Source organism: Chrysemys picta, chromosome 11 (assembly GCF_011386835.1).
Source record: "Chrysemys picta bellii isolate R12L10 chromosome 11, ASM1138683v2, whole genome shotgun sequence".
NCBI lineage: Eukaryota > Metazoa > Chordata > Testudines > Emydidae > Chrysemys > Chrysemys picta.
In genome coordinates this window covers 45,848,379-45,863,310 of record NC_088801.1, presented here as the reverse complement: position 1 = coordinate 45,863,310, position 14,932 = coordinate 45,848,379, and the positions used below count along the sequence as shown (strand labels likewise).

At 38.0% G+C, this 14,932-nt stretch overlaps 1 protein-coding gene across 1 annotated transcript in view; it reads right to left on the bottom strand.

Moving 5' to 3' along the window:
* Nucleotides 1–14,932, bottom strand: part of ITGA4 (integrin subunit alpha 4) — a 57,596-nt gene that overhangs the window by 30,125 nt on the left and 12,539 nt on the right. The window contains 8 exon segments of the mRNA XM_005300498.5: nucleotides 1,330–1,484; nucleotides 1,865–1,910; nucleotides 3,528–3,618; nucleotides 4,663–4,757; nucleotides 8,205–8,316; nucleotides 10,161–10,298; nucleotides 10,393–10,455; nucleotides 10,809–10,894. Of these exon segments, the coding sequence (XP_005300555.4) occupies nucleotides 1,330–1,484; nucleotides 1,865–1,910; nucleotides 3,528–3,618; nucleotides 4,663–4,757; nucleotides 8,205–8,316; nucleotides 10,161–10,298; nucleotides 10,393–10,455; nucleotides 10,809–10,894 (786 nt within the window).

The following is a 14,932-nucleotide window of genomic DNA, read 5'->3' as shown; positions in this document are numbered from 1 at the left end:
GAGATGGTATCAAAAGCTTTGCTAAAGTCAAGGAATAACACATCCACTGCTTTTCCCTCATCCACAGAGCCAATTATCTGTGTATTCAGAAACAATGTATTCAGATGTAATATCTTCCTAATCCTACTTGGTATTCTCCTGATTATACATCCAAATTATACATCACATTCACCCTTTTTGCTACAGTATTGAATGAGGAAGCTCATGTTCAACTGGTTCTCTGCCATGACCCCCAAGTCTTTTTCAGAGTTACTGCTTTCCAGGACAGGATCCTCCATCTTATAAGTGTGACCTATATTCGTTCTTCTTAGATGTATGAACTTGGCATCCTAACCAAGCAATCTAGGTCAGTCTGTATAACCGACCTGTCCCCGTCATTATTTATCACTCCACCAACTTTTATGTTATAAGAAAATTGTATGAGCGATAATTTTGTATTTTCATCCAGATCATTGATAAATATATTTAATTAGCATTGGGCTGAGAATAGAACCTTGTGGGACCTTACTAGAAAACCGTCCATGTAATGACAATTCCCAATTTACAATTACTTTTTGTGATCGATCAGTTAACCAATTTTTAATTCATTAATATGGGATGCCTTGAATTTGTAGAGTGCTATATTATCAGAATGTCATGAAGCACTGACTCAGATGTCTTAAAGAAGTCTAAATATGTTGTTTCAACACAATTATCCTTATCAACCATCCTATAATCTCATAAAAACATTAGTCTAACTATCTTTGATAAAACCATCCGGAGTGGTGTTAATTTTGTTAGTTCAAGTCCACTGGAACTTCCCGTTGTTCCGAGATCTGTTAAACATCAACATTAGTGGCTCAGAGAGCTCCTTTGCCAATTCTTTTTATACTTTTTGGGTGCAAATTATCTGGTCCTACTAATTTACAAATGTTTAATTTTAATAGTTGCTGTTTTATATCCTTTCCAGTTGATGGTGGAACAAAAAGTATTTCATTATCACTGTAAGACATGAATACATGCTCATTCTTTCCAAATACAGAATAGAAATATTTATTGAATTCTGCCTTTTCTGTATCGTGATTGCTAATTTACCATTCTTGTCTAGTACTGGACCCATACCATTGTTTGGATTTCTTTTGTTCCATATATATTTAAAGAATTATTGTTTATTCTCCTTAATCCTACTGCCATAGCTTTTTAGTGATTTTTCATAGTGATACCTACTGTGTTCAGGTTGATGGATTACTTTACAAACACTGTATTTGTTTATATTCCAAATGGTAAAATATTCTACAGCATGGAAACTGATCCATGTATTCAATACAAAATATTTATCAAGTAGCTTACCAACATAACCAGGAACGTCTCGTCCTTTATAGGTAAAGCAAAGCATTAAATTCACACACACAGCAGGCTGGCCATTTTCCGCACATTCCAAATTAGTTCGATTTACAGCATTAGGGTGTTTTAAAAAAGCTTCAACAACCACCACTGGCCTTGTTCTAAGAATACAAAACAGTTTATGGTCACAAAATGCTTCAGCATGAATTTATAATTACCTCTGCACACATTTGTTATTTTCAAATATAATATTTATGATAGTGTCTTATCTTATACACGGTAAGAATAAAAATAGAATTTTACATGTTGAATGTGAGGGTTTTATTGCTCCAAGAAGTTTCAGGATGTCACTTTCCTTTTGCTCAGAGGTGTTTACTTAAATACATCAGTGTAGAATAAAATTCTAGTGCTTAATGACTGAAGTTCAAAACACCATAAAGAGCATTAAGAGGTCACTAGCACATTACACATTTTTTAATTGCATCTCATAATTTACAATTAAGTCCAACTGTCTTTAAGCACTGAAATGTATCAGCCTCACCTCAGCAGCACGGCAGAATCGTTGAGAAAGGCACCAACTGCTACATCTGTACAAAAAAATAAGGATAGATGCGCATCATTATTAGTCAAAAAGAATCACTTCTCAGGCGTAAGTACCTTACTGCACATTTACCTTTTGGACGATATTAAAACACTATTTGCACATTATTAATTAGAGGGGATATGCTAATATATATACAGAGAGATACTTTATCTATCATTGATATTTCCAATGCAGATTCCTCAATGAGTATCTGTTTACTTTCTGTTAAAGCTTCATGTTAATGTTCCTGCCATTGCTAATGCTATAGCTAAGGCTGCAACTCAAAGTCCACTAAAGCTGAAGTACAATTCAGTTAAAATAAGAGGCATTTGCATCTTTTTCTCTAACCCAGAATTATTATTCTCATTAAAATTAAATGTAAAGTGTTCACATGACAGAGTAAAGGTACAATGTGAAGTCACTCTGTGAGCCGTAGTCTAAGGGTAAAATTTTCAAATGTGTCTAAATGACATAGGAGCCTAAGTCCCATTGACTTGCAATGAGAGTTAGGCTCCTAAGTGTGTAAGTCTCTTTTCAAAATGTAACTTGGGCGCTTATGAAAATTTTATCCTGGCTCTCAAGAAAGTCTTTTATTTGGAGAGAGTGAATGAACAAAGCAGAGGGCTCCAAAGCAGAAGAACTTAAGTCTATGATAGATTTATTCACTTGAACCATTTATCTAGATCAGGGGTTCTCAAACTGGGGGTCACAAGGTTATTACATGAGGGGTCGCGAGCTGTCCGCCTCCACCCCCCAAACCCCGCTTTCCCTCCAGCATTTATAATAGTGTTAAATAAAAAAAAAAAGTGTTTTTAATTTATAAGGAGGTTTGCACTCAGGTTTGCTGTGTGAAAGGGGTCACCAGTACAAAAGTTTGAGAAACATTGATCTAAATATTGCTATGTCTCTCTCTAGCCATGGAGTTTCTGCTTTTATGCAGTAAAACTTTCCCTAAGGACTCTCTGGCATAAAGGGACTCTAAAACAATTGAGGAGCTTTTCCTCCGAGGAGCCTCTCTCAAGCCCAAGCACAGGGCATGTCAGCATTGGGGCCACCCATATGTCTCCTTGCAGAGGCTGCCATAACTTAAGGTTCCAGGGAGCTGCTCCAGTCCCCCTGGGCCACAAGTTCTGTGCTACACCTTTCACTCCTGGTCATTTCCTTTAATACCTTTGTTGATTATCAAGACTTTGCCAGTAGACACATTAAATCCTCTTTCCTAATTTATTCCGTAATTCCATAATTTAGTGACTGCATGTTGAAAATGGTGATGTAATAAATGTCAAATTGTGACATCACTGGATGAAGTACTACAGTAGTACTACAAACAGATATTATGGTTATTTTCTCTTCTACTGTACCACAAACTTAGTTTTAAGCCTGAGATCCTTAACTAATAGGAAATTAATCTGCCACAGAAAAACTGCCTCTTGCCCTCAGCTTTACTTCTTTTTTTCTCTTCCAAAACTGTTATGATGATGGCCTGTCCCTCATAGTTTTTGCTCCTTCATTTTATATTAGAAATACTGAGTAGCATGCCTGGTTTGTTTCCCACCAGCTTACATTTAATTTCATTTATACTACTTTAAACAGGAAGAATAGGAATGACTGTTTAATTCACCTGGATAACCATTGTTATCTGCATCAATGCCACTTGATATGGATTGTCCAAACATGCTTAAAGTGTTGCTGATTCTGTGTCCTTGTATTCTCTGAAAAATAAAGGACTGCCCTAAATGAAAATGAGCTTTTCCAAACATTCTAAGTAATATTTATTTTAGGTGGTAACCAATGGGAAACTGTAGCACAACCACTCTGCACCTTATCCCAATCACTTCTTGATTTCGGTTTAATTAAGTTTGAATCCAATATTGGTTCCTTTGTTTCAAATATTATATCCCATAATCCATGCCTGAGAACTACAATGTATTCAGATATTTCTGTTACATTGAGAAAAAGCTGATTTCTCCACTGGATCTATATAGTTGTTATACGGCAGCTATGGCCCTTTAAATGAAGGACCTAAATCCCACCTCCTTGAGAGGAATCGCCAAATAGAGAGTAGCAAAGAGGCAGGATTTCCCATCACTGTTCATTGAATAGACCTGAGCAAACAGTTTGGGACTCCCAGACACATATAGTAGATAAATAGGATGAGTCATCCAAATATGCATGGTGAGCATGAACCCCGAACTGTCATAGTGCTAACAAAACCAACCTCTGTTGAGCATAGTACTCTGTTGAGCTGGGAATATGTATGTGCAAAAATGGCCAAGGTTGAGATCAAAGTAAAAACTACATACTAAGTGAAAGGTCAGAAATTCAAAAACTCAAATATATTCAGTTGTCCCTTAGGCAATACAAAAAGAAATACACTATGGCCAGCTCGACACTACAGACTTATAGCGGCATAACTATGTCATGCAGGGGTGTGAAAAATCCACACCCCCAAGCAACATAGTTATACCGACCTAACTCCTGGTGTAGACAGCGGTATGTCGACGGGAGAGCTTCTCCCGTTGTCATAACTACTGTCTCCCGTAAAGGGGGATTAGCTACGCTGATGGGAGAAGCTCTCCCATCGGCATAGGAGCGTCTTGACTTAAGTGCTACAGCAGCGCAGCTGTGCTCATGCCGCATTTTAAATGTAGAACTGTGTGACGCTGACAACCTGCTCCAATGAAATTTAAATGTAATCATTTTAAATACTTTACTGGGCAATGTTTTTTTTAAAGAGAATATCAAGAAAGCCATACCTGCGAGAAGGATGAAGATATCCCATCCTTCCTGCCATTATAAATATAAATTGCTCCTTCTAGATTATTTTCCTGGGGAGCCCCAATGGCAACATCTGTAGAAAGATTTTATTTTAATACAGGGAAATTATATTTAATCAATAAACAAGAAAAATGTTTTTATACAGTTTTCTCATTTTGAATTTGTTTATATTTCATGTATGGGAGACAGTATAGGTTGATAAGTTTATATTTAAGGAATCAAATATTGCTTTTACAAGTTTATAAAATGTCTTGCCGACCAGCAGATATGAGTATGATGGTTCCATATTTTATAACCTATTCAGCAAGAGCACAGGAAGCAGACTGGATTGGTCCTATGACACATGAAGATCCATTTATAGCTGTAATTTATGTGTAAAATATTTACAAATGTAGCCCTGATGCTGTAATCAGACACGCTACAATAGATGCCTGCATGGAGGCTCAATGGACCTATGCCCAAGTACATGGTTCACACTAGTAAGTTTGATTTCAGCGCTCCATTTTTTTGTAATGCTTCAGAGTGAAGGCTCGCTCTTGCCTTTTTTCCAAGAGGAAATAGAGGGGCTCATGGAAATATCCGAAGTTTGAAAAGGGGCTTCAGGATTTAAAGAAAGAGCTGTATCAATAGTACTGCTTCTGTGTGTTTTCTGCCCTGTTTTACACTAACAGTTCAGCCTGAATGCCTGTCTAGATATGGTTATTCTGAGGTACAGTGACTTTAATGACAACAGATGGGATGGGGACTCAGTCTAAGTGTGAAGAGAACAGCCCTTCAGCTGGGAAGGGTTTGTCTGCACAGTGCATTAGTTCATGCTAAAGAGGGGTAAATTCTGGTGTTCATTAGCTGGCCACATGGAGCTTGCTAGTGCACACTAAAAGTTCCACATTCACATTGTCCAGTTCAAACACTACTTCCATCAAAGTCAATGCAGTTGCGCCAAGTTACAGAGAGGTTAAATTTAATTTTTAAACGGTAATAAGGGGTGATAGCCAAAATGACCAATGGCCCTTAAAAAGAAAAGATCTCCTCCCATTGCTAAAACTATGATAATTTTGCTGCCCTCTGATGTTCCCACAACGATTAAAGCTGTGAGACACATGCCATACGCTATTACTTTGTCTAAAACAAGTCAATTTTCCTTATTTTTAAATGTGTTTAACATCTCATTAACATGCTTGTTTGGGCATATAACAGGGAAATTAAGGTAACTAAACAAAGTAATATGTTGAATGCCTACATGATTTAATTCCAGTGGGGAGTACAGATGCGAAAGAATAGCAATAGACTAGTTCCTAAATCACAAACATAGTTGTTCAAATAGCCAGAGCAAATGATCCAAAAAGAAAGTTACAAAGTACATCAGTTCAAAATGCACCAAGGGAAATGAACAGATTTTTGGCTTCACTCATAAACAATCTGATTCTTTGCAAAGTGTAATAATATAAGTGGAACCAAACCAAAAAAACTCCCGAAAGGAAAGTCTCTGCTGACTAGGTACAGTCGAACAGTTCTCTGATTTAATCCAGTACCATACTTCAATGGTTAAAATGTTACATCTCTCTACTGACTAGATGAAAATATGAGAGACAGTTGTGCTATCTAATTAAGACTAAACATACATTCTTTGGGGTAAACTCATTCACTAATGTACATCCAACTGACTTGACTAATTGATTCATAGGGTTTTAAACTACTGAAAAAAAAAAACAACAGCTCTTTCATATACTTTTTTCTTGCACTTCCTATAGACAAATCAACTCTTTCATCATCCAAGAGTTGTTTTTATATTTCTCTGCCATGTCCATTTTTCTCTTACAGGAAATATCTCCTCCACTTTCTCCCTCCTCAGTTTTAAGTTGCCTTGCCTCCTCCTCCACTGTCTCATCTCCCCTAACTCTCTTATCATACCCCTTCTATGTCATATTACCTATTATGTTATCTGTTCCATGCTATATTACCTATTACAGCTTTTGATTGTACAACTCGTTCCACTTAGCACATTGTGGGCACTACTGGAATTACAAATTATAACTATTTGCAAGATGATGATCTCTTTATACACCATAAACTTCTGGCCTATCTTTAAATTATGTTAATTTGACATACCATATTTTACCAATTATCATCATCATTTGTATAGATTAATCACAGAAAGGTAGAACTCAGTTTCTAAACAGAGTAAGAAGTTTTCTCTGTCCTGAGAGCTTGCATATAAAACAAAAGAAAGGACAGAAAAAAATGCAGCTATGGAGATTAATGGTGAAGGAGGAAGAAAGCTCAGGAGGAAAGATTCTTGAAAGAAGAGAGAGGGTGCTCAGAGGATGAGAAGAAGATGATTGTTCCAAGACTAGGGGGCTGCAGGACAGAGAGTGTACTGCCAAGAATGTGAGATAACAGGAGCAGTAAGAAGAGTGAACCAAGACGAGTATAGGAAGTGAAGAGTGAATAAAAGGAGATAAATTCAAAGTTGTAGGTGCAGGGTGAATCTGATGTGGTAAAAAGACACCTAGTACATTAAAGGTTGCCTGTTCTTGGGCCTGGGCATGATTAGCGTCTCCTATATAGATTAAACTTTGAACAAAAAAGCAAAACCTATGGCTGAGCTTATAAAGGGGACCCAAGAAACCAGCAGAGAATTCCTGAGAAGTACTTCCGCTTTCCTCACACATCGGGTGTCTGCTTGCCTGCCTGCTCGCTCTGCTGATAGAGAGTAGCCATCTACACGTGACTTGCTGGAATGGAAACACGAACTGTTCCTGTTCTGTATAAAGACAGGAGTGCTGCCACTTAGCCCACTCTCCTCAGCCTCCCTGTCCTCTGGGATGTCCATCCCATTTGGTTTAGCTGACTGCAGCCCCTCCCACCCAAACCAAATGTTTGAAAGCCACTTCTTAAGCTAGTTCAAGGGCTGAAGGAGGGGATGACATGGTCAGAACAGAAGGGGAGGAAGATTTCTTGAACGGTGATATTTTAGACAGAAGAGAAGTAAGAGAAGACCATTAAAACCATTGTCGCTCAGACTGTCTGTGGTAGACCCTTTAATTGCAATTTTCAGAAGAGCTCGCATGTTGGTGTTTCTTTTTAATGTGAACACAGTGCTCTTTAGAGGAGTTGGCTTGACAACCCCAGAGACTGAATTTCTCTATCCTCTGAGCAGGTCTAGTACAGGCAACAGCAGTGTAAACTTTGCAACCTTGTTTCACCAACATGAGGGAGGGAGGGAGGGACTTCATCTAAAGGTGAGAGGGTAATTCAGCCTCCATATCCATTCAGTCCTTGGCCTCTCTGCTGAGACAGGTAGACACAATTTGGACACACACCCACTACAACCTGGTCTAACATTATTGTTTCACACAGGAGAAAAGTTATCAGATGGTAATGACTATGGACCTGGAGTAAATTCGGAACACAGGTGTAGAATGAAAGGCCCTTTCATCCATTAGCAATCTCCTGAAACATTCACTCCTCAGATTTATATTACATTGCTGTCATGAATTACAAATATACTCATTAGTACCTTCAAAACCATCATTATCAATGTCTCCTAGATTAGCTATAGATTCGCCAAACCTCGCTGCATAAGAGTCGCTCCCAACTAGTTCTATCTCCAATTCTAGCATCTCTGCTCCCTAAAGGAAAACAAAAACAAATGTACATTAAAAAAGAGATTACCAGTGACGTGTTGTTGACCTTTTCAGTGCATAAGCTATCTCAGAACACACATTTCTGAATCGTAAGGCTGATATAGGATATATGAATTGCACAAGTAAAGGGAGCTTAAAGTGTGGCTCTGCACTGAAAAATTAACATGTAAAATTGGCCTGATCCTTGTGTGTTTTCAAAATCACGTTTGCACATTTCAGTCAAAAAGTTTTTAACTACTTTTTACGCTTGTTAGCCCTGAACAGTCACCACAACTCAGAGAGAGGGAACTGGATTCTCTTCTTGTGAATCATCAACATAATTGTTTACTACAAACAGCTGGCTCTTGAGCCCAGTTTGACTTTAATATACCAGGGCAATTTTCATAATGCAAGGCAGGTAGCCAGAAAAAAAAAATCTCACTCCTTAAATTGACCACATTGGTTATGTAAATCACTAAATATAATATATCCAGGACTCTGTAATTTTAATAGAGTCGCTTTTCATACTAGAGTTGTTCTTTAAAAAGGGGAAAACAATTTGTTGTAATGGTGAACATCTGTGTGCAATAAAAAGCCTACATGAAAACAGCACACAGATCACTGCAGTGCCACAAAGAACATCATGCTAAAAGGGAGTGCCATCTTCCCATCTCCCATTCCATCTCAGTTCACTCCCTATTTCATAGACTTAATATGATCTTTGGACAGCTGGAAGCACCTTTGGAAGCATCAAGGAATAACCAGCCCTTCATGAAGACAATAATTGTGGTAAGAAAACAATAATGGAAGATGCATATGTGAGAGAGAAAATAATTGAGCATAAAAATTCTAAAAATAAAATTAACAAATTAAAACTAAGCAGATGAAAATGGAAAAAGTGATTACATTTTAACCTCTGATTAAAAAGCATAGAAAAAATGAATACCAATATATAATAACTCCAGTTATTTCATTTACCAAAATATGGGGAATAAAGAGATCTACCATTCTCTTTCCTGAATGCTACTAGTGACTACACATCTTTCACTCAGCTGCAAGTTGTTTGAGTTTGAAGCATCGCCTATTCTGTTCACAAACTGTTCCCTTTTTTGGTGGTTAAAAGAATGGCTTTCAACAAGCTAAAATATCTGTTTTTCAAATTATAAGCCATGGGTCGGCAACCTTTCAGAAGCGGTGTGCTGAGTCTTCATTTATTCACCCTAATTTAAGGTTTCGCATGCCAATAACAGATTTTAACATTTTTAGAAAGTCTCTTTCTATAAGTCTATAATATATAACTATTGTTGTATGTAAAGTAAATAAGGTTTTTAAAATGTTTAAGAAGCTTCATTTAAAATTAAATTAAAATGCAGAGCCCCCCTGGACCGGTGGCAAGGACCCGGGCAGTGTGAGTGCCACTGAAAATCAGCTCGCATGCCATAGGTTGCCTACCCCTGTTATAAGCAATATAATTGCGGAGTGCATGCAAATAGACTACAGTAACATACTAACTAGCATATCGAGTTATGAAATCACATTAATCTTTCTACTTTAATACTTTGTCTTATGAACACCAGATTTACAGTAGATGTGGCTAGCACTTGATACATTCATATGCAAAATCATACTGCTGTTCTACCATATTCCCTGATACTAGCATAAAGTAGGTTTCAGTTAAGATCCCAGTTTTCATGGTGGTATTTTAGCAAAATACATAGTTGTACTGTAAGTCATGCACTTCAAATGCATCATGTCAGAGTTCCTGTAACAAAGCAGAAAATACTGCTATTCGGTTTGTAGGACCAGAATTACTTTAAATAGTCAGAATTAAAAAAAGAAGACACACTTACAGAACCTGAGTTGATGTAAACATAAACCCTTCCTTCTTCTCTGACTTTACTTTGCATTGGAGCGCCAACCAGTAAGTCTGAGAGGCCATCGGTATTCAGATCCACTGCGCAAACAGCAGCTCCAAAATAAGAACCAAGCTGTGCACACACACACAAGAAGTGAAGAGTCATCAAATCTTTAAGACAACACACAAGAAGTTATAATATGTACCAAAATAACATGAAAGGTTACCTTTTTACCCTTTAGTTCAGACAGAATATTTAATGCCCTTGTCCCAATGCTAAAAATGTATGCCTAAAATAAGAAGAGAATATAGGAGAAATTCAACTCTTTGCACTTACGGTTTGTCAGTAAGAAAAATGAAACACTAAATATGCTGTAGAGGAAAGAGAAATCCCAAAAGGCACCAAGACCACACACAATTCAAAATAAAATACAGTCATGCAATATCTCCTGCCTGATCCTTTCTTAGCACGACTGAACAAGCAAGACCCTCTTTCACACTGTGTTTCCTTTCATTCTTTCTCACAAACTCAGAGAAGCTCCAATTTTCTGTGCTCCCCTGGATCACAGAAATCCACTCTCTTAGCTTTCCATTGCAACAATCCAAAGAGGAAAAGTTACAACAACAACAAAGCACCTCTTACTTTACCAGTCTGCTCCTGTTGGGGAGCTCCTCCAATTACTTCTGTACTAGCTGGTGTCAGAAAGTGGCCAGCTCCAACAGCATATCCTGTAAATGAAATAGAGTCATAACTGAATGCAGTGAATATGATTACAGGCGCCATGAATATAATTTTAGAGGTGCTCTCTATGGCATATTGTCAACAATCCAATAAACTATGGTCTATTACTTTTCATACAATATATGCCTCACTCAGATGAGCTCTGAAGGAATAAAGTGCAATTTCATGCAGGTAAATAATAAACAAAACATTTAGAAAGGTAAGTTTTCATAAGATAAACAAGATGGTCAATAAAAATAATAAGGTTTGCGCCCAATTGCTAGAATTCACATTAAAAATGTCAGAAAAACATCTCACATAAAAGATGCCAAACACACCTCCATTTTCCAATTGTTTGCCATTTTAAATAATGGAAATCCATCTTATTTAACAACACAGATTCATGAGTCACTTTCAAATAGGTCTGAGTTGTAACAACAAATTAATGCAAACATTCACATAAGAAAATTCAAAGAGAAACTATATCATTCAAAGCAATCACCAGATTTGCTATTTCAAATGTGGTTGGTTTCTATTGTATTGCAATTAAAAAAAAGCACAATACTGTTACTAATACTGATTATTTTTGTTTGTTTGTTTTTTGTGACGAGCACCTTCTTAAACAACCTGGATATTAGATTTGGCTGGTTGACAAGAAAATATTTCTGGCAATGATCAGGCAGTTGGATCCACAAGGGCAGACTTTTACATCTGTGCAGGGCCCTCCTGACTAATGGGGCTATATAGGGATATAAAAGTCCACCCACAGATAACCTATTTGAAGATTGGGGCCTTGTTTTTTTTAAGCTATGCATAAACTGGTCATTTGTATTCCTCTCAAATTGCAATATGGGACACAACTGGCTGAGCTCAGACAGAGGAGTAATTTAATTTATTTATATTCTGCTCCCCTTGTAACTACAGAACTCTCATCAGCTTTCCATGGAAATAGGGAGCGCAATATCATAGAGGAGAATTGTGCCTTAAATCTTTAACTTGCCAAGATGACTGTGTGGAACTCAGGTTCCCATTATGCCAGCATTTTCTTTTCATGTTTTAAGCTATAAGGGGTGAACAAGACCATTTATCATTTAAAGGTCAACCCCCAGTTTCTACTTATTCAACAAAAAATTAAGCTTAAGTAGATGAACCTTAATTTTCATGCTCTGATCTTTACTTTCAAGTTATTTTGTTTTGTCCAAATGTAAAAAAACATTCATTTCTAATGATTTTTTGGTAACTGCAGGTCCCAGGTCTCTGCCCTGTTCTGAAGATTATTTTTCATATGTTGTATGAAAACGATGTGAAGTTTATGCCTTTATTATTCAAGGCTCCACACCTAAGCAAACCATTTCTGAGGCTGGGACAACAGTTCATCTGGGTTTTGTTCTTTTTACTGCTAGAACACTTCTGAAAAATCTCAGGAGAAAACCCTGACAAAATGTTACAAGTCACAAATAAGTTGATTAACAACTTCCTCATTCATTCACATTGACAAGAGGGAAGCAGTCAAATGGGAAACCTGGAAATGAGCTGAATCAAAAGGTGTACATTTTAGAGGAGCCAAGGCAGTTTTATTCCAAGATTTCCCTAACCTAGCTCCTGGTCTAACTTCCATTTAAGTCAGTGGGAGTTTTCTGATATTTAATGGGAGATGCATTGGGTTCTTAGTAATGAGTGGGTGAAGGCTTTCTATCTCCAGACCTAAAGCACACAGGGGATGAAAGAAGTGGCAGTCATGAATTCAATAGCCCTGAAACTGAAGAAGGAAGAGGAGCCAACATGGCATTGTCCGCCTCTTCTCAGAAGCTCCTTCACCAGAGCAGTATGTATTTGGGACTCCCAAATGGTTCCTTCATGGATTTAATGTGGCTTGGGGACAGGTACTAAACATTGCTTCATTCCTCAGCAGTTCTGTCAGAAATTTCCCTTGGAAGTAAATACTCCCTTGTGCCATCTTTCCCCAGACAGATAGGGCTATGGCTATAGGAGGGGGAAGCAATAGCACAACTTCCTTAGGAGTTATGCTGCTGGGGGAATTGGAGAGCAATGCAAAGGGGCAGAGCCTCCACACAGATGTTCTAAGATCTCCAGAATGTCCCCTATCCAACTGGAGGCCTACAAACCCTTAACCTTTCCTGGTGGAGCAATGTCCCATGTAAATGTACCCTTCTTGCAAGAGTGTATGATGTCAATGCTTATAGTTAGACTTCTCCTCAGGCCTAAATTAATCAAACCACCTAAGCACGTACTTAACTTTAAACACATGAGCATTCCCATTGTCTTCACATGTTTTTCCTACCTAAGTCGCATCTTCAATGGGTTGACTTGTGTTTAAGTGTAAGCATACATGCAAGTGCTTTGCTGGATCACCATAATTATGAGACAGAGTTCTCAAGACTACATATATTACTGCAAAGGGGCATTTTGCTATCCCTCTCATCATCCATCTTCTGTAAGAATTCTGTTTCTTATTCTGAAAAGCAGATGAAACACCTCCCCATTAGGCTTACCCTACAGGAAGTATGGAAATAGAAAGACCAAGTGCAATTAAAAATGTATACTGGACTATAAGAGGAAGCATAGATGGAGTTAAACTTCTGATAATTATAAATTAACTCATTAAGATGCATGTCTAGAATGTATTCATATACATACCTAAGTTCAGATCTTTTATACTGTACCAACTTCTTTAAAAATGGTAATCATTATAATTTAAAACCACCAAGAAAGTGGCTAAAAATTTTGAGACCACATCCTGTTTTAAAACAATTTCATCCTGTTTTTATTATTGTAATTAGAGCTATTCAAGTACAGCTAAGGAAATCCTGCCAAACATTATTTATTCACTGACTTCTCTTTCCCAATGTATTCTCTTCCTCAGGGGGCTGGTACTGAAACCCCTTTCTTCCCTCCAGCTTGAAATCAAACCCTACAACACCCATTTCTCATGTTCTTCTCCTGTAAAACTCCAGATAGCCAATGTGGAGATTATGGCAATTAAGAAAACAATAACTCTATAAAGCAGAGACCAATCACTGATCACTGCCAGAAGAAAGGATAGTGAAAGCATATAGATTAATTACAGTAGTCTGTTTTGAATTGTAGGCTGGTCACAAAATATACTTTCCTCAATTGGTAATACTATTGTTATTTATGTGCTGACAATGTGCTTAGCACTGTAAAAATATACAAAATGACTTCAGAATCAGCCCTGAAGAAACTGCAACCTAAAAGACAGAAATATAAATCCTATCTCCTAGAACTGGAAGGGACAAGGTCATTGAGTCCAGCCCCCTGCCTTCACTAGCAGGACCAAGTACTGATTTTGCCCCAGATCCCTAAATGGCTCCCTCAAGGATTGAACTCACAACCCTGGGTTTAGCAGGCCAATGCCCAAACCACTGAGCTATCCCTCCCCCCAAGGAGATTGGAACACTTGGAAGCCCAGGGCAAGGAATAAATTGTGACTCAGCTAGCATGGCATGAAGGGGCACCACAGGAGAAGCAGTGCGGGGGGGGGGGGGACTCTCAGATGGTTGGCAGGCGTGTATTGAGGTGGGGACTGGGCAGACCTTCTCTGCTGCCCCAACCTGCTGGCCAGGATAGCTGCACCAGTGCTTTGGGAAACACGTGTGCGCTGTTCAGTACAGAGACCTACTGCAGTTTACTCCTTCCCTGGAGCAGCAGGGGAAGCAGGAGGAAGCCTGTGACTTTTTGAGTCACAATCCCCCTCCCAGCTGTCCATGGGGAAGGACAATAACAAACAACCCCTTATTCTAAGTTCATGGCAAAGCCATAATTGAGCCTGTTATTAAACATATTTAAATATTGCATGAAATCTGCTTACTGCAGTGCTGAGTGAAGTCTACAAACCATTTATGATCAAAATCCTTACAAACAGAGCAGTCTTAAGTGTGCAGTGTGAACTGTCACTCTTTTAAATCAAACGCCACTAGAAATTATTGTAAATGAAGATAAAGCAATTCAGAAATAAATGTTTGAGGCAATTCAGATGAGAAGAATGTAGAGGAACACAGAATAAA